This window comes from Falco biarmicus, chromosome 1 (genome assembly GCF_023638135.1).
Source record: "Falco biarmicus isolate bFalBia1 chromosome 1, bFalBia1.pri, whole genome shotgun sequence".
Lineage (NCBI taxonomy): Eukaryota > Metazoa > Chordata > Aves > Falconiformes > Falconidae > Falco > Falco biarmicus.
Window position 1 is genome coordinate 35,117,539 of NC_079288.1, and position 21,115 is coordinate 35,138,653.

General features: G+C 40.6%; 1 protein-coding gene across 7 annotated transcripts in view; it reads right to left on the reverse strand.

Annotated features, from left to right (window-relative positions):
* The window catches only part of RNFT2 (ring finger protein, transmembrane 2), a 33,469-nt gene that overhangs the window by 11,962 nt on the left and 392 nt on the right, over window positions 1–21,115 (reverse strand). For 4 of the 7 annotated variants that reach the window (XM_056351145.1, XM_056351173.1, XM_056351130.1 and 1 more), the window contains exons 2-7: window positions 20,739–20,927; window positions 18,059–18,544; window positions 14,808–15,286; window positions 13,580–13,656; window positions 11,922–12,022; window positions 9,120–9,273 (exon numbers count right to left, since the gene is read on the reverse strand). In XM_056351145.1, coding sequence (XP_056207120.1) covers window positions 9,120–9,273; window positions 11,922–12,022; window positions 13,580–13,656; window positions 14,808–15,286; window positions 18,059–18,141 — 894 coding nt within the window. In that variant the 5' untranslated portion in view covers window positions 18,142–18,544; window positions 20,739–20,927. Of the gene's footprint in view, window positions 1–2,413; window positions 6,721–9,119; window positions 9,274–11,921; window positions 12,023–13,579; window positions 13,657–14,807; window positions 15,287–18,058; window positions 18,545–20,738; window positions 20,928–21,115 lie in introns of those variants that run through there. The other 3 variants (XM_056351164.1, XM_056351184.1, XM_056351155.1) reach the window with 3 other exon arrangements.

The window sequence follows — 21,115 nt, forward strand, 5'->3', positions numbered from 1 at the left end:
TCACTCGGCAGGCCATCCTGCCGTACCGAACAAATCGAATCCTTCAGAGAGCTCTGGCATTCTCATGATCTCATATCCCCCCTGGGACAAGGAGTGAGGTCACACCAGCAGTTGCTAACAGACCTGGGCTGCTTTCTTCCTCTCCCCCCATTCCCTCCTCCTTGTTAATCCCAGGTGGCATCACATAGCAAAAATGTAACAGCAACAATCTGGGGTCCTAAATGCAAGCAATTTATTAAATTAGCACAGAGGTCTCTATCCTGCCTCATGCTTCAATACAATCATCATTTATTTCAGGAGCCCCCGTGACAGAGGGTCGCAGTCTGCTAATGACTATGCTGTCACTTCCTTCCCTTCTCTGCCTCCCCCTCCTCAGCCAGCTCTGATGAAAGCTACCAGCAAGCTAAGGGCAGCAAACTGTTTGCTTTTCCTCGACTTGTTCCTCCCACCAGGCTCCTGCTCATCTTCTTTTATTAGCCTTGCTTCCCTAGCAGGCTGAGCTGGGACAGGTCATTGCTTGCTTTCTCATTGCATCAGATGAAACTTCTGGATCCAGCATTTGGGACATCAGAGCTGAAATTCTTCTACAACAGATGCTTTTGAGGCACTAAAACACTAGAGCCCACAGCAAGACATAAGGAAAGATGGGTCCCAAACAGCTCTAGCGGTCCAGACAGGTTGTGAAATTGGAAGTGGCAGAGTGGCTCTAAAATGAACATGCAGCAAGTGACAAATCTCAATTTTCTAACCACAGTATCTCAATCGTTTACAAATCTTTCAGTACTCCTTTATCTAATGTAAATCTTCTTTTTTCAATGGTAACTGCAGGGTATTAGGATTTCTTAGCAGCTAGATACTTGTTAACACCCCCACAAGAGTGAAGTTAAGTTTTAAATGGATGCATCTCTTCATCCAGCCCACTAACACCACCCACTTGACCATTTAAGAGAGCCCTGTTGATGAGCTTAGAGTGATTACAGCTGGGAGGAGGAAAGCAATACAAGGACAGCTGAGCATCATTTAGAAGAGAACTAGCGCTACAGTAAATGCTTACAGAAATGTAAGTTTTGTCAGGCATCTCAGTACAACACACCAGCTGTTTTTTAAACTAGGAAAAGTGCCTATAAAATAAGAAATTTGATTAAGGGCTGCAGAAGTGGGGGTCTTCCTTCTGAGCCAGAATCTTAGAAAATAAGGATTGTTCCCTACAATTTCAGCACTAAAATTTAGCCTTCTGATAGCAGTAACTTACTGCAGACAGCACCTATCACTTGTAAGCACACTCAACATACCTGTCTTCTGCTTTTCAGCTTTGTTATACCTTTCAAAGCCTAATCTTTGTCTGAAGCGATATTTTTTCTGAAAACTTCAGCTAAAGTATTGCAGCTATGTCTCATCAAGATTAGGAAGAACTGTGTTTTATGTTAAGCACAAATGCAATCATTTTTCCTGTGCATCTTACTGGGAACAACAGCCTGAAATAAAGCAAGGCCTGTGTCTCTTAGGTGTCTCTTCCTATTTCATAAAAACCTGATGTAGATCTGGGAACCTTTTTATGAATATGCTCTATAGGGATCGACAGCTTTCTAAGATCAGCGAAAGCTGATGAGCCTGTAAGCCAGCCCCAGTACATGACTGGGCTGTGCAGAAGCCAGCCCTCCGGAGCAAGCATATCTACCTTGCTGGACTGCAGAGGTTATATAGGATATTACCTGAAATTATGGCTCCTGGTTAGGGTAGAATCAGCTACCAGAAAAAAAGAGTCTCTGCTCTGCTTTCATCAAGCCCTTGCAACAGGTTGTAGTTAAGCCTGATTAAAAAGTTAGTACCCTGTTTACGCTGCTTCCTCTGTAGGGTCAGTTACTGTAAAAACTGACGGTCTACTACTACTGTTATCAAACACCTCATTAGCAAAAGCGGCAAAGGACTGTGCTGTGGATCTAATTACAGCAACTCTGCTGATGAGCCTTGTGATACCACATGGTGAAATTTTGATATTTTTCTTCTTCCAGAATGCTTTGTCAATGACTCATATACAACCCTCCATTTTCCTCTACCTCTTTCAACATGCAGAGAGACCATTTTTTACTTTAAATCAAGCACTTATTTTGAAAGCACAGAATTCAAGATTTTCATACAATTGCAGTCTTCCTTCTGTACATGCAGTATGATACAGTCTGTAATAATGTGAACATACACTATTTTTTCACAGAGGGTGGGTGGTACTCATTGAGCATGTAACTTTTTAGCATTTTGTTATATCCTCATTACTTGATGGCAGTTCTGCATCCTATCACTTCATGTTAATTGAGCTCTGCCCAGAAAATTACTAAAACCCCTTCAGTCTCTTTATGACATCACCACTAAAATAAAAACACTTTAAAAAGCCCCTTATTTTCACATTGCTGGCTGACATAAGGGACAGCTATTCTCTGCTTTTTCTAAATGGAAACTTGAGACACAGAAAGACTAAGGTGAAGGTAAGGTGGCTTTGATGACCAAGGTGAAATGACTGGGATTAGACTCTTTAAAAACACTTAATTTTATAGATCACATTACCATTAAAAGCTAAACTGCTGGCTTCAGTTTGCAGCTGCACATGACTTTTCTAGAATCACATAGGAATTATTTGGCAAAATGAAGGATGGGATTTAATTCTCCAGTGTAGTATTTAACTTAAACCTGTAGAACATTCTTCACACAATGGTCTCTTTGTTCTTTATGCACTTCCCAGGTTCTACAACAGCTTCTTTCAATACCTCGCCTTGCTTCATTTGTGGGGCACAGTATACGCTGGTGATGGATGGAAGAAGTCTTACAGAAAAATAACATGGAATCATATAATTAAAAATTGAATCACAATATATACACACCAAAACAGGAATATTACAGCTGCAGAAGCAATGCTAATTCTCACATAGCCTAACCAAGCATTGACTTTGTAGTTTCTTTTGACATAAGGTTTTGTATAAGTGTGCATGTGTGCTTCCACAGAAGGAAACAGAAAGGCATATAAAGGTTTTACACAGTGGAATTAAAATGGGATGTAAGAGAACTGAGAGAAGTTGCAATGAGGCAACTGTAAGTTGTGATTAGCACTCAAGGGAAGTTCCAAGTCTCACTTATTCTGTTGCCAGCAGCATTAGGACATATTCTGAAACAGGAAGATGCTAGAAAAAACTTTTGAGACCTGCTGGCAATTTGGATCAGAGGAGAGCAGGCTCTGCTGAGATTTCTGGTCATATTGCCAATATAAGAGTGTTGGGTAGGAGCATAAACAGGATTGTGGCACAGAGGACGCTGGTGAAAATCCATGCAAGAATAATGAGGAGTAATTCCAAGGTGGGACTAGAGGGGAAAATGAGATATTTCTTTTGTCAGTGAACAGCATTTCTGAAAGACACATCTTGGATATCTTAAACTGGAAAGTTGAAACTTGAAAGGCACTTAAAAGCAATGATGCCTTTGAAGCTTAGTAGCAGTGACTTTCAAAGTGTGTTAAAGAGAGGGACAGAAAAGAGTCCCAGTTCCTCAGCACCTAGTCTTATGGTTTAGTTAGTCTTTTAAAGCAGTAAATCCTGCACTGCTGACTCTGGAACATCACATGTGTTCCAGGCTGCAATAGGGAAAAGCCTTTGCAGAACCATCACATAGCTCCTGTGACTCTAGAGGATCAAAGCTCAGATTGTTGTCCGAGAAGAGTGAATCTGAATGAGTTCCCCCAAACAGTATCAAAGATCCTCAAGGCAAGGGTAATGAAGGATAGGCTACCACCTATCTGAAAACACCACTTTAGCCACACTATTAGAGAAACACTAGGATTAGCTTGCTTATCACACAGACAAGGAATGGGAAGATCTTTACCCAGATTTTTTTGGTAACATCGTCTATACGTTTGCTCCCAGGACTTGTTTTAATGCTTCCATGGTTTTTTGATCAGCATCTAGAGGGCTCAAATGCTCCAAGAGACCTTGTTTTTCTCAGGACAAAAAGAAATGCACACAAACTTCATGTTAAATGATTGATAAATATCTGGCCCCCTGATGAAAGAGAGGCTGCAGGGACATTAGAAGGCTGCTGCCGTTACCATCACAATTAATAAAACTTCCCTCTAGCACCTTCTCTCCTAATGTGAGCCTTCTGGATGAGGCTGTGGCTTAGAGAAAATGCTTTGGCAGGAGCAAACTGTTCCAACTTGCCCCCTTTCCCCCAGTGCAGAAGGATGGACATTGTTTTATGCCATGGGTTGTTCTACATGAATGACTAGTGCAAGAAGGAGCTTGCTGCTCAAGCAGCATAAAATATCTGCACATGCAAGTCATTTGTGCAACTAATCACGGGATAGAGCAAGGGTCAGCCTGCCCAGTGAGGCTGGGAACCAGGATTTTGGACCATAGTATCACACAAGATGGAAGCAGGGTGCAGAACAAATTTAATCATAAGGGAAGTGCTTGTTTTCCTTAAAATAACTGTTTAATTATACATGGCTGCGCACAGAAACAGGCAGTGGCATGACAACCAGAGCAACCATGGACATGTCTGTGCTCCATTGAACATGGAAGACCATTAGGGCTACTCAAAATCAAGTCTTACTGGCTTCAAACTCACAAAATACACAGATCAGCTGACACTGTAACATGTCACCTTTAGATAATTTGCTTCAGTTGAATGATCCAAATCATAACTACTTTGTGCAAAAGATATTCTAATATTTTTATGTCCAAGGTGCAGCTTCAGAAGGAATATGGGAAGCTTAATGTGCCAGTGTACACGGCAGAGCTGCAAACATCTATACTAGGAAACGTGGTATGCACCTGAAAAAAGGTACCTGGTCCAAAGTCCAAGTGCAAAACTATGTAAAGAATGGCTGCCACACACAGGTCAAGTTTTCTCCAACCAGGTTTGATGGGATAATATTTAAAAAAAACCAACAAAATAAAAAAAGCCCAACTAACCACTACCATAAAAGCACCAAAAAAAAAAAAAATCAACAAAAAACCCCACCAAGCAAATATTATCAAAGCTGCAGCAAGGACACCGCAGTGCTAGTGTGGACTAGTATTTGTACACTTGCCACTGACACCATTTAAACAGCATAAAGCAAAAACTTCACAGGTAATGCCAGTCTTGCCACAAAAAGCTCATTTGCAATGTCTAGATCCAGCTTTCAAACAAAACTGACAAGTATTTACTCAATTGTTTCAATGCTATGTTTTCAACAAACAAATGTTAGTTTCCCTTTTCAATTTTCAGTCTTCTGGAAATGCAGCCCCTGGTAACTTGGCTGCACATCTGTACTGAGCATGCAAAGAAAATTCTTACTTAGGGCCTTTCTTATACACCAGTCATTAAGACTGTTGGCAAAAAAGTGTCCTTCGTATCTTTCTCCCCTATAGAGGTAAGTATCTCTCTCTCTCTAAAAGAACCTGGGATACCAGTTTGTTACGATTCCTTGGTTTGGTTTTCTTTCTTCCCCCCTCCCCCAAATGCTTTAGTCCATGCTCCAGGATACCAGCTTAGATTGCTGACAACAGCATGAGGAGGGGATGGGAGACTTGCAGGCACCTGGGATTTCCTGAACGAAATATTTGGCAACTGTGTCTTTTTATTATTTATTTCCTGATTTTTAATTCCACCCCCCTCAAGCTGTCATTCCTTAGCAGTGAAAATGAAAAGCTGCCATTTATGTGTGTACAACAATGAAGGCCTCGGCAGGCCACATGGCTCCTGCAGTTTAATTTACTTTAATTCATTTTATATTGAACCAAATGATCTTATCTGCCTTTTTAAATGGAGAGCCTTCAGCATGCAGGGTGGGAGCCAAGCCCCCCTTCCAAAGAAATTATGAGCCCAGCTGCTATTAAAACTTGTACTAAGCTTGATGTGCCCATCACAGCTCATGGGGGAGGAAGGGACATCTTTAGCTACAGGTATGCTCCTTCTCCCACAAACTCCCCCTAATTACTGAGGTGTAAGACTGGAGTCTGATGTTGAGGTTCTCTTCCTTTTTTTCTGCTTCTCTCCTATTTACAAGCTCTCCTTTCCCTGCCTTCCAGCCTGATTGTAGTCTCACAGCCTCTCTTGGCACCTTTGTTTTCTGGGCTGGTTTGTAACCTGGGAAAGTGTGGGATCATTTTGTCAAATTTTCAGTTTTCCCTCATTCTTTGGAGGGGTTTCTTGCAGAGATGTTCCACTTCTGCATTATTCAAGCTTGGAGTACTGTGGCTAGTTGTATCCTGGCAAGTCCACATGCTTCACATTTCAAGCACTCACGACCATGTTTACTGCCTCTGTATTCTGATTGCAAAGACAAACAACTTTTTCTGCCTTTTAATTCTTGTTTTCTTTTTCTCAGTTAAATCATGAACTGATGCTATAAATCCAACATGGTTCTTGACATCATCTTAAACCAAATACTGCCCTTCCTGTGATGGGGTCATCCTAGGAATACATGACCCAGGTACTTCACATTGGGAGAACTGAGTGCTCTAGCCCAAATTTTTAATGTGTTTACTACCAAAATGAAAAGATGCATCCAAGGTAAGCAGTTTTGTACCATTCACTATTTTCATTAATGATCTTGATGTACAGAGTAGGCTTATCAAATATCCACTTGACACTAAACCGGGAAAGGCTGTAAACATGCCAGAAAGGATTATAATCCAAATTAATCTTGACAAACTGGAGAAATAGTCTGGTAAACAGGGAACTGAAGACAGCCTAGAAGAGAATAATAAGATCTGGAATGAATGATCTCTGAGAAAAGACTTAAAAATGGTATTCTTCAGTTTACAGAGAAGACTAAGGAGAGATGAAGACTGTGTAAAAAAAACCCACAATCATCTGATCTTGCTCCAATCAAATGATATGGAGAGGTAAGTCTTAAAAGAAGGACATTCAGAGGAGATGCCTTGTACTAGAAAGGCTATGCATCAGTGTAAACAACATAGTATTTAGAGAAGACTAGAATCTCAAGGAGCCATGTAAAAAGCCAGACTAGCCTTGGAAGTGCCTTTGAATTTCCAAAATGAAGAAAATCTGAAGAGCCTGCTCAGAGGTTGAGTGCAGAATGATCAAAGTTCCTGATATCCCATCCATGGGCAAGTTTTATAATCTATTACTGACTGCCAGCAAGAAGATACTGCAAGGAAGCTCAAGATTAAATACCTCTATCCCATTCACAGCTGTGCTGAACTCATCCCTGACAGTGAAGCAATCTCCACTTCAGGTCCTGTATCATGGAGAGCTAGAGACTGCTGTTCTGACTAGTTATATAGGCAGAAAAATTCTCAGTCTATATATATCCTGAAAAAGTCTTCTAGCTCTACTCTGTGAGTTTATATTTTTCCAGCAGCTTCCTACCTGCTACCATCAACAACCGTCCAGAAGTTCATAAACTACAAGCTAGGCTTCAAGCAGAAACACTACTACAAGCATATAGGGAGGAAGAGAGTAACTTTCTTTTTGGCAAGTATTAAGACAAGCAGAGAGCAAATAACTTGGTAAGAATTTGGTCAATGGAACTGTTCTAAATCAGGAACAGCTTATATTTTTTTTAAAACCCAACAACTTATCTGCAAAATTAAGACATGTAGCACTGTGCTGGCCTGTAGAAGTAAGCTGGGTCATCAAGCTCAGGGAAAGAGCTCAGCTATGTGGTTACCAATTACACTTTCTACAGCATCCTGCAGTTCTCTTGGAGCTATCCCATCCCGGTTTGATCTTGCTTAATTTGTTACACCAGATCTTATCCCTGGTTGGCTTAACGGATGCAGTGTAGAGTGGGGGATAAAAATAAATCCAGATCCATAGTGGTAGGTAACAGCAGCCTCAGATGTCAAGGGACAGTGAGACTATCAACAACACCCTAAGACAAAAAGGGAGTTTAAAAAAGTGAGAAATATTGCTATCCAGAAAAAGGTATTAAAAATGAAGCATCTGTGCTCTGAGTCATTATAGGCCCTTGACAGATGTGATCTTACCAGCCTCCCACTGTAGCTGCAAATAAAGACCCCTTCTCTTTCTTCTCTCCCGACAAGGATTAATGAGTACTTGGGATAGCTCTCAGACAAGCAAGCAAAGGCTGTGAACCTTTTCCAACACTGCAATTTATCTTGGAAAGACTATTCACATCACTTTTCCCTCCCTCCCCAGGCTGGATTATGCTCTGACCTAGCACATTAATCTCCCAAAATACAATAATAATAATAGAAGAAGGAAAAAAAAAGCTGGACAATTGCCAAAAATAAATTAATAACCATCTCAAATAGCCCTGCTGTGCAGGAAAAAACTGCCCAACTCCCCTGTCACCCATGTCATTTCTAAGCAAAACTATCCTCAGTTTAGAGATCCCCTTAAGTGCCCTGCCTGAGACTTTCAGCAGTATCTTGCAACTATATAGTACCTTTCATCCCAACAGATGCCAGAAAGTTTCTTTACCAAATGCAAATAATACACATTGCTACATTTGCCACTGAAACGTAGACACTAGTAAGTGGAGGAAGAGGCAGCATGACAGACTTGTAAAAGTAAAAAAGAAAATATAAAAAGGTATTTCAAGAGAATCTAGTGAGAAAGTTTCAAAAGTTAGGCCCAGTATACATATGATTTCATCAACGTTTAAGTATGTTAACCATTTAGTCAAAATCTTCACCCATGGTTAGAACCGGTGCTGCCTTTTGTGGTAGCAGTAGCTTCAATTTAATACTATTATTACTTTGACCCAAGTGAAACTCCAAAGAGAGAAATACTTGCAATTTCTTTCCATTAAATGAAGACATTTCTGCTTCAGAAATATCTATTTACAGAGATTACTCAAAAAACAAGACTTAGAACAAAATCAACCAGGAAAGCAGTTATCTTACTGCTAGTACCTAGTCCTCAAGCAATGCTTATCCCTCTCTTTTTGGACTTGACCTGATGGTCTTACCAAACCCTTGCTCAGGCCTGTGATGGCTCAAAACCCAAAAAACCTCACTACCCAGGTGACTTTCAGCCAGCCTTTTATCAGATTTTTATGATTTCCTATACTTCTACCCATATTTCATGCTGCAAACATGTTGTAAAGGTATCAGATTATCAAAGACAAACATCTCTAGATCAAGAAGAGAGGCTCTTACCTTTGACTTGATGGCTAGGATGATCTTAGGCAAGGCAACAATTAGGCATTTCAATGCAATGGTGAGGTACTTCAGCACAAAGTCTGCAATCCCTACAATCCACATCAGGTCGAAGAAGTCCAGCCTCTCAAGGTTGGGTTTCAGAAATATAAGGCTGAAAGGCATGACACCAAGGATCACATACCAATGAGAAGAACCTCACTTAAGCTTCTTGATACCAGCTGTATCCGTTGCTGACTAGAGAAAGCCTAGAAACTCCATTGAACTTTGGTGAAGTTCTCAAGGGTCATAGGAATCAGACATGCAAATTAGTCCCATGGTTCCTCTGAGACTCTCCAATCTGTCTGTTCTTGCCCATTTCTACTGAGGTCAGCAGGTTTGCCCACCATCAGAAAACAGGACCCTACCATATACAAAATCTCTTTTGGAAGACTGCGATTTCCGTAACCTGCAATCCACACTGTAAAAGAGCCTTTGGTCTAATGACAGTGCCTTTAGTTCACAGGCTTGCTTTATCAGATCTGATTGAAAAAGCTTATCCTTTGAAGTCCAAGTGAGCAGTAATTACGATTCCTTGGGGAAGTCATGGCCAAGTCAAGACCACTATGTTTTCTGAGGCTGGCTTGCCACAGGGTAGAACTATTGCAGGGGCAGCAGTTTCTAAAGCTACTTGTGCATGTGAAACAAACTGGTGACAAAGAAAGTACTGTATTAGACAAGTCAGGAAGGTCAGAACTTCAGGTGTGTCATGCTCTGACAGTGGCTTGCCACTGTCTGAAGCAGAACAAGAGCTGGGCTGTGTTAATTAGCAACTCTTACCTAAAACAAAGATCCAAAAACTTAGTGCCCCTTAAATGTCATTGACTGGGCTGAACATTTGCCCTTTAAAGAAGGGGAGTCCAGGACAGCAGAACTTCATATAGCAATGGGCAGGAGCTACTGATGTGAGCAGCAATGAAGACTGGACCCTACTCAGACTGCAAAATCAGGATTTGTCTTCAGGATATTTAGCTACTAAAGCCTCATGGTAGAAAGCAAAAACTTAACAAAAAGAAACAACAAAAAAAGAAGCAAAAGTAAAATAACCAACCCAGAATTAAAAGCCTGAACATGAATTTAAAATACTCACAACATTGGCACAGCACAACAGGTAAAATTACACCCTAAAAACAGAAACAGAATCAGATACTTTACTACTATTCATGCACTAGAAACAGGCAAAAAGTAAATAAATCAGGAAACGAAAAATAAGCCAGAAAGGAAGAAAACCAAACCAGCTATTTCTAATTTTACAGGCCTGCCTTGTGAACAGTCACCAGTCCCCACACAGCAAGCAATAGATACAGTAGCCCAAGCATGACAGCAGGTACCACTGCAATACTCGCAGGAATAAGGCTCTTCAGTTAAGCTGTTGCCCAGTCTACTCGCTGTTAATAAACCACACCCTAAACTGTGTAGGATGGCCCCGGTTTGCCAAAACCCCTTTATTTTAGATGATCTATCCTTTATTTTAAATTAGTCCTATTCATGCTTCTAAGCTTATCCTTCTTAAGAGACACTTAAGAGACACTGTTGCTCTGAGATGCAAACAAATTTATTAATGCTTTCACATCTTTCTGCCATACCTGTTTCTTATCTTCCATTCCTTCCCACAAGCCCTACACAGAGTATCCCATGGTTTCCCATCTCACATTTGAACCCACACATACAAGACTTCTCATCTCTCCCCCTTTCTAGAAGCATTTTCATACACAACTGTCCAATGATCAAACCCAAATACATCAGGCTAATTCCAAATGATACCAGGGTTGTGGGTAGACCTTGACTCTTCCACTGCATAGATAGTATTGGCAGGAAGAAGCAAGAAAGCAGTGAAATAAAAGACAGAAAAAACATACCCAAGAGCCATCTAGCCATAACCCAACTGATGCATGTTACACACATTGTATTTTCAGTCTGAAGTTCTAAGTCCCCTTCAGTGGGACAAATAAAATTTTCATTGGGAAAACAATTTGTATGGTTTTAGCTACTAATATCAAAACTACTTTCTCAAGTAACTAGGTTTGGTATAGCTCCATTTCTTCCTATTTATTCTACTAACATCTCCTTGCTTAAGTTCTGCATTTGCTTCCTGTCATTTAATCCCTGCTTTATAATAAGCAGATATAGTACTGAACCAAATCCACGCGTACTAACTTTTCTGTATTTGAGAACCGCTTTAGTCAGAATTTGAAATTGGAGGCTATCTTAATTACCTCAGATCCAAATGCCTCCAAGCCCTGAGGACACTGAAATAAAACACTACTATTTCATCTCCATTTTATCTCCTGTAATGGACTCAAAGCTTGATTGACTGAAGAGAAAAGAAAACATTATAGGAAGAGGAAAATCAGTAGGTCAATTTTGTATCTGTTTCCAACACCTGCTCTTCATGTTCAGCCACAGCAGTCAAAATGGAAATTCAGAAGCTCCACTATAAGAAAGTATCCACTCTGCTTCAATATATAAGAAAATTGCAAGTGTACATGTTTCAAGCAGTAACACTGTAGTATATCATCACTGGCCTGATTCACTAACCCTGGCCCATTTAAACCCTGGTTATTGTAATTTATTGACAGGAGCATAGTCCACTGGTAGAAGCAATGCACATATTCTTTTCCTCCATTGAAAGGTATCACAAAGATAGCAAATACCTTAGGTATGCACACTTCCTCCCAAAGTGTGGGGAAAAGTGGGCTTCCCTCTTTTCCTCCCTGGCAATTATCACCTGCTTCTATCATGTACAATGGAAATTTTACCCACCTGTTGTACAGCTGCTGAGAGCTGAATGTGTAAAGCAAGTACAAGGTGTTTCCAGTGAGGAAGGCCAGAATCCAGAAGACAACCAACACTGATCTCTTCTCCTGAGCAAGAAAAAGAAGCAGAGAAGATAAATTCAAGGTCCCAAGGGTTGCGCTGAGCCTTTGACTGCTGAAAAATGCAAGACCATCTCAGGGGACACAAATATGCAACCAAGTGTTCAGTAATTAGTTTATTTACATAGGACAGACTCAGAAATAGGCTGCTAGGTGAAGACATATGAACACAAGCAGAAATGGCTCTCACCCAGCTAACCTTTTCAAATAAAGTAACTTTAGAGAAATTAATCGAAAACTGCTGGTGAAAATGACAGCCTTACTTGAAGAACACAATTTTCAAAGTTGGGATCTTAGGATGTTTAAATTCTCCTGATATTTAAAATGCAGTTCAACAAGCGATTAAAAAAAAAAAGTCAGTTCCATATATTGTCCTATAATTCTGCACTGTCACCTGTTTGGAATGACACTTCATCAAAGGGGTGTTTTACAAATAGATCCAAAGTCACTTAGAAGAAGGCTTAGCTAAATCAAATATAACATAACATTCATATGTGCTGCATGTAGTGATGGGTTATCTGAATGCACGGAGGTTCTAGAACATGCATTTTTGACTGAAGAAGTAATTAAAGGTCAAAAGACATGCAAATTTTGCCTTTCAAAAGACATGGAACATTATAGACAGAAGCTGGATGGCATAAGATCTTGTCCTGGGTCTTGGCCTTGTATAATTTTGGAGAGTAAATTTTACTCCTGGGAGTGAAAAACCCAGCATTTTTCTTGTGAGCTGATTTATTAACAAAATGGCTCTCTGTAGCTATTCAACAGCCAGGGACGTTAGGTTGAGATTTAAAGCAGGCAGATTAAGGGGCACACTGCTGGAAAGACAGAGGTACAAAGTGCAAGGCAACAGCAATGTATTACATGATTGTGCAATTTATCTATTCATTCAGTATTGTATCACTTTTATTCCACTGCTGCTGGTAGATGTAAGTATACACTTGTGCCACCCATGTAATTTTTACAAAAAAGCAATTCTAGTCTTGTGCTTTTAGTGCTGTTGAAGTATTCTGCTGACACTGAAGATCATAAGACCTGAAAAGATCTGCTGGTTTCTTTATATTCTAAGCGTATTATTAACAGAGCATTATAAAGATACTAACAAGTGATACATCTACAAAATCCTTCAGCTGAACATCCCAAAACATCAATAAACACTAATAAATTAAATCTCATTATTAACTAGTGAAATAAATAGGTTCCATTGTACATAATGGGAAACTAAGTTGCAGAGAAGTGCTTGAAGATGCACTGCCAGTCAATGGCAGAGTCAGAAGCAGATTACAGTATCCCTGACCTTTCCTCTCTTCGTTTTATTATGCCACACTTTCACAATAAAGCAGGATAAAAACTGTGGGAGAGCATCAATGGGGAGAAGTAAGAAAAGGAAGTGAGGATTACGGCACGGCATTCTTATTCTGACAATCTGCATGCATATAACGGCATTCAGCCCTACACTGCAAAACACGGTTTGGCGTAGACATTGTTTTGTATAGAAAGGGGGATGTTGCTTGGGAACGTAAGTGAGTAAGATGCCGTACTCACCTTCAGAGCAACCTGTTCTCTGAGTGTTGAGTTGGCGTATGCAAATGTGCTGGCCATACCAATGCACACAGCAATCCCTGCAGGGAAAGACACTGTCAAAGCATGTAGGGCTGAGCAGGAGGATCTTCAGTCCTAAGCCATTTGATGTCAGCATCTCAAGTTTAGAAAAAAATTTACTGGGTGATACTCTGGATGCACTGGGAATTAAAATATATAGGCAACTAAAACAGGGCAGTCTGGACTCATATAAAGTTGAAATCCAATCTGCATGAAAATGAAACTACTGCAGTGAGCACTTGCCACCCAGCCCAATACCGACACTCTGTCCTAATGTCAGGTTCTGTGCTGCAGGACAGCAGAGTGCTGCAAGTTGTGGCTGCATTGTGCAAACAAAATTCAGCTAGGTGACAGTATTACAACAGCAGTTCAGCAGCTCATGGAGGACAGGGTACGCAATCAAAACCATATAGGGTATCAGGTCAAAAGAGCAAGATGTTGCGGACATGAATCAATACCTGGTTTTGGGAATACTGGCAGAGCTGTAAGTGGACTAAACCCAAGCATTATTGGCTTCCCTGTGATGATAAACTCAGCATAGTACTCCCAGAATGACTGAAGATCCTCAGGCATACCACACATGATTTCTTAGTAAGAGGAGGATGAGATGAACAGATTTTACATAATCACTGAGGGGCTGAAATGCTTAGGTACCATCAAGAAACCTGGATGGAGGTATTCTTTAGGGAACTTTTAATATCTTGACTACAAGATGTAACTGCTGTTGCTGTTTGGCTTGATTTCAGAACTACCATCCTTCCAGCTGTACTACAGCCTTATCCCTCTGAACCCTTCTGCATTACACAGAAGCCTTTGCTAGTGACTAATGTAAGCTCCCCCCATCTCTCCTGGAGAGAAGGCTGAGGGAGAAGCCTCGGTAACATCCTCAACCTGTACAGGAATATCAAGGAGAGATTAGGAAAAGGAACAGAAGTGGTCTCCCATAGGTCAGGACAGGAAACAGATGGGACTGACACAGATGAAAACAGCTTGGACTGAAAGTAGGGTGAATTTATCAGATGCATTATCCCACACATTTGAATGTGTTCCCTTCATGCTAGACCACCTCTAGACACTGTCACGCAGATAAATGTATCAGACACCACAGCATGATAAAGCTTCCTAACCACTCTCTAATACACTTACAATCCAAAAAAAGATAGATGCTTACCAAGCTTGTGCTGGAAACAAACTTTAGCCAGGAGGATCAAGATGAAGGGAAGTCCCTTCTGCAGCCAACCAATGACAGCTTTTAATTCTGAAAGAGCTGGGGCTGGAGTTCCAGCTTGTTCATCACTGCCTTCCTCAGCATGCCCGTGGCGGTCCCCTCCTGCCATGTGCAGTAGAGATGAGCCCCGGTGATGGCCATGGTGGAAATGATGGGATGATTGCCGGTGGTGAAACGGGGCTCCTTCTGTCCGACTGGTCCCTTCCTCCCTTGGGGCTGGCATCTGAATGAAAACTTCCCCACCTCCTGCTGAAGAGCCCAGAACCAAACCTGACTGGAACGGCGTGGCTGTGATGGTGCCCGACGGGATACCTGCCAGGCCTGAGAACAGCTGTTGTGGTGAGGAAGCTTCAGCCTTCAGACTTTCAAAAACTCCACTTTCATCCACGCTAGTTTCAGAACTGACTGTTTGGCTCCGGTTTCTGCAGCAGAGATTAGAGCAAAGCGATTAAACAAAAAGAAGTGCTACAGAACTTTTCGGTCTTCTAGCCTAATCTTGACTGTAGTCATTTAACAGCTCCTCACACACTACCAGAATTTGTAGGTCTCCAGATGACAGATGCTTTTCCCACTATTGGCTGCTGGAAAGTCACAGCTGCAGAACTAGAGGCCAGTAACCAGACTTCTAAGATAAGATCAGAATACTTTTAAAGAACTGGCCAAAATGCACCAGTTCCTTCATCTAAGGAACAGAGTTCCCAAACACACCCTTTACTTTTGGAGGACCCAAAGAAATAACACATCCAATAGCAAATTCAACATCTATAATGGTTGTAATATTCAAAGACAAGCATACAAAACCCCGTGTAACTTGACACAGCACAACCAAGACAGGTCACATTATATACAAACAAATTAATCAAGCTAGCTCAAAGAAATGACCTACCCCCAGAATCTTCTCTCTTTATTAAGGGATGATTACTACTTGACCACGGATGAATAACACCAACAAGAGACAAAGTCAGCTGGAGAAGAGAAGCGCTGAGAGCTGCTTGTGTGTCCCTGACCCAACAGATATTATAAGTGAAGGATGTGCTCATGGGTCAAGATAAATTGTTTTATTTTTGTATTTCAGCAAATTGGACATGGATGTACCAAAATTACTGGGCACTGGACAGAATTAGATCTGGCACTGATTCTTTCCTGGGCTTGCTGGATTATAGCCAGATTCCAAAAAGAAAGTCTTAAATATCCTTATCCTAATACCAAAAGAAAATAGGCTTTCTTCACCTGAACTCAATACTGTGGTACTGAAATAAACTCAAAGTTTAGATGACAGGGAACAATACAGGTAACAAGTAGAACAATCATTAGGCAGTAAACGGTTGGCAAACAGCAAATACCTCTCTAACTTGCAAAAAGAGAGTAAAGAATAAATAAAGCTTAGCAAGAGGCAAAGCCCTGAAATAAGGCATGTTGCAGAGCTTCGGTCTCTCTTGATTTTAATCCTTGGAGATCTCTAACTTTAGAAATAGTGGTCACAAGCTGAGAGAGCACATGCAGGCACATACAGGGCCCTTAACCCTCTCTCTCCCATGGGTTCAAAAGCCTCCCCAGGCATCTTACAGAGCACAGAGCACTGCCTTTCATCTCACTCTTGAGACAGCTTCAAACCTCTCTGGGCATACCTACCCACTAAGTAAACTCCTAATAAGGCTTTTTATAGCTACACCTCATTCCCAGTGTCTCTCCACAGGCTCCACCAAGGAATCAAGTCAACAAGACATTGCACACCTCTTTTTGGATAAAAATATTTGTCAATCAGACCTTGGATTTTACACCTAACATTACAGTTCAGGGATGTATACACAAGACAGGGACATGTGACGGTCCTTATGTCTGGAACATAACAGACAAACTGGATGGAACCCAGTGTTACAGATAATGACACAACTATTGTTTGGAACAATACTACCAGGATACATAACTATGCTTTCAGCAGGAAGGAATTAATCGGGGACATATTTAAAAACAAATAAACAAGGATGAAATCGTGAGTCTTCTGCAGTTAACAGAAGTGAAGACCAGTGGCAACAGTGTTTCATTCTACAGTTAAAAAAACTTTCAGCCTATGTTACTGACAACATGTATTTACCCTGTTAAAAACCAGAAGCATCTATAAAAACTGACATTACTCTGCTTATCTTTTGCACTCAATAATAGACACCTATCTTGAATAATTTTCAACCATTCAAATAGATCCTGAAGTGCCTTACAAGGTTATACAGACTCAGAGAGCTCTACGCTACAGATGAGAGGGCCCATACAACATCTTATGTGCCACTCAAGCCCCAGCCTTGCTTGCTGATATAAAATCTACAGACTGCACTGAGGCTTGGGCAGCATCATGCAAAAAAAAGTTGAAGATGGCTTTCTTTTCCCCTGAAATTAAGAAAGGTACCATGCTAAAAGTGGTCATGACATCAAGCTTCACCTCTACTTGCAAAACCACTATGAAATACTTAGTAATGATGTTTCGCTTACAATCTGAGCTCAGCCAGAGCAATGAAATTCGTTAGTTCCATCCTTGTCTTAGAGTAATTAGATTAGTTTCTTCTTTAGAAAAAAAAAATAAATGTCAAGCTCTAGCTCTGGGAAAGCACAAGGGAATATTTAGTAGCAGAACAACAACAGTGGCAAGTCTCCCTTGCTGATGTTATAATTACAGAAATGAATTGAGGTATTCACATACATGAAGCTACATACAGATTCTGGAATGATGTAAAGGCTCACCCAAACTCTTTACAGAATACTAAGTCATAGTAGTTGGGAGCTTCAGACCAGCAGACTTTGTAAAAACCTAATGACGGAAGTATAAATAGCCTCTGTTCATACAGACTGATCCTTTCAGATTGGTGGTGCTCAGGATCCCCACAGGACTGTGCCATGAATCGCTCTTCAAGAGCTCAGAAACATCCTGCCTGGGCTAAGCCAACTGTCTCCATATGTGCCATACTGGATCATGCAACGTGAAACACTGTAGTTGGCAGCAGTCAGTAACTGACATGAAGGAGAAAAGTAAATCTCCGTAAACCCTCTAAACTTGAGCAGAAAGTCTGGCCACACTACATGCACAGGAAGTATATGCCTTTCTCAGTCTTGATCTTTCAGCTTCTAAAACGCACAATACACTTAAATCATAACATAGACCTCTGAAGAGGAAAACAGAGGAAAAAAGAAGGGAAAATATTTACCTTTCAGGAGGAATGTTATCAGTGTTGCTGCTATGCCGTCTCTGCATTTTCCTCAAAACCTTAAAACACAACACGCTCAACATTAACGTTGTAGGTCAACAAATCCCGGTGAGACTACTAACAAAGGCCCACAGAGTCAGAGGGTAGTGAAACCCATTCAGCTGGTGACATGGCTGGCATAAATCATTTGCTTCTCTGAAAAAGCACCTCAAGCTTGCATTTTTTTCTTAGTACACTTGCGAAGAAACTGGCAAATGGAAGCACACATACACAGGTCTCCAAGCAGGGCAGGAACTAGTCAGATCCCCTTTTGCAGTCTGTGGCAGTCACAAGGAGTGTACAGCTGTGTGATGACATGTTCTGATAAAGAACTTGAGGACAACTAAGAGATTAGCTCTCAGAGTGACATGTGATTCGACATACGCTCTTTGGAAATGAAATCCCTTCTTCTTCTTCTTCTGAAGAAACTCGCTTTGTAAAGCAAAACTGAGAGGGAGGAAAAAAAGAAAATGTCTAAACATCCCTTATGAAAAAATACAATCAAGCCATCACAATATTCTTTTAAATAAGCAACCCATTCCTTTTAACCCACATAAATGTCATTAGCAAACTCTGCACAATGGTCACAAATAATACACACATATGCAAAAGATCTCATGTTTCTACTCCACTCATTCCAGAATTGTCAGCACAAATAAAGTAAGGTTTGGTGTGGGAAATGAAAAGACATTGAAATTGTATTAACTTCAGGAACTTTTTCTAGAACAAGGAGATAAGCTATCTATTTATTTATCTATCTATCTACTCTGCTTTCAAGCGTCTAATTTTAAGGGAACAACCTCAAACACACTACACTTTTTAAGAATGCTTAATTCAAAACCAAAGAAGAACACAACCTTCATCATCATCAAGGCACAGCACAGAGTACTTGGCAAATAGTCTTATACTGCTTACTGTTACATTAGTTATACAAAACCTGAGGAATAGGCTACTTTTACAAGTGGTTTGTCCAGGTTGTCACAGGCATTTCATAAAAGATTTAGAGAGACATCCTTTTAATACTAAAGTCTGATCCTACTCAGCCCTAGACCAGCATAGCTACTGAATAAAATGTAAAAGGCTCTAAATACTTTTGAGTATCAAAAGTTTAACATTATTTATAACATTTCATACTGCATGAGTATATGTAAATAGATATGTAGCCCTATATCTGTATTCTGTAAAGGCACAATGGCTCCGAGAACATTTCCTAGCTGTCTGTAAGCAGAGGTATGGAAGCTGAGAAGTAGAAAATACAGAATTTTTTTCCCCCCTATATTTTCACTTTTTCATTCATATTCTTTACTTTCAGTGACCCAACAGCCCGTGAGAAATTGCATTAAATTCAATTTTTATCCCTTAATAAAGTCCAAAATCATACAGTTCACAATACATGAACAGTTGTGTTTACCACATACATTGCAATAAAAATACATGTAGTTTGCCCAGCCCTGAAAGTTATGAAACAGTGAAAGAAGAAAGGGTGTTTCAGTTAAATCACACAGGTAAGGGTATCAAATTTGTAACGAGGTAACAAAAAAAAAAAGTTATCATTTAAAAAAACCAGAGACAGACTCTTGGTTTGTAACATCCACTCTTGAAGAACCCCACCAGCCAGGCTGAGACAACACTGAGAGAACACAGAGGTTTTAATATGAGATGCCAACTTTGGACACTCCCTTGAAATATAAATACAGACATATCTATGTAAATAAAATTTGGCATAATCACATATGGCAGGAAAAAAACAGCTTTTAACACAGTTTATGGACTGGATGCAGGAAGCCATCATGAGTACCAGAAATGTAATTCTGAGTTTTCTGATACCCTGAGTTACCAACATTTTCTTAAGTACAAATTTTGATCTTGTAACTCCCTGCAGTTTTTTATTTCTAGCTACACATTTCAGTTTGCATTGTGTTTTCAGGGCCAAAATTAATTTTATAAGGATCTGCAAGTTTTATACAGTAAAAAATACATATTAAAGTTATGGGGGTTTCCCCAGAATTTTTAAAGCTGCATTTGTAATAACAACATTTAGTACTTCAGGAATCTTTTATGCTTTCCCTGCAGTAAATGTTGTTTAATCCTAACCTGACAGTATCTCTGTCAACTTAATATATAATGTTACCCTACTTTAAGCCTAAACAGTAATTAAGATATGAAAAGGCCAAGACAGGCTGACCCACGCAGGGAGAGCTGTCCTACCTGTGAACAGCTTTGGGGTCACTGCTTATAAAGAAATCTGTCCATCTTCCGATGCCACAAGCTGAGCTAGAGTCAGTGTGGAGATAACTCTGATACTGGAAAATCCTTTGCTCTCTTCTAGACCATTAGAAGTCTACTAGATTGTAGTGTGGGGTGAAATCATGTTCCAAAATGACATGCAGTTCTATGTGGAGACACTTTCTCTTTTGGCATCAGCCATGAAGGAGACAGTGACATGCATGCTAAGAACTGAGGACACAGAACTTCATGAGATTTAATCCCCTGTTCTGCCCAGAGCGCTAAAGATTTAAGATCAGATAGAATTTAAATGGACTTTGCTCCAAAAGGCACACAGCTTCAACACTGACTGGTCCTGCCTTTTCTGGATTAGGGGTTTTCATTTTGCAACACTTGGACATTTTTTTAACGGTACCTGAACAACAGGCTTAATCAGAGATGCAAGCTGCCACAGTTGAAGAGAGGTAAGCTCAAGATGGCGCAGACATCTTACACATGGAGTCCTTCAGGTAATCCAAGACGGTCCAAATTTCAGACTCATGACAATTCCTTCAAGCCGGATGATTTGTAGAGCACCTGCATCACAGTGCTCAAACAGGCGTATCTGTAAGAAGCACATGCACAGAGTCATTTTCACTGTAGCACAGTGAATTTCACCTCTCCACCTCCTTGAGGAAGACACAGAGGAGCGTGAACCCTTGGTGCTTCAACCCCTACGCTAGCACAGGATTCAACAAGGCCATTTTCCCCTGGGAATGGCACCTGCAGTGCACAGGCATTCCCGGGCACCTG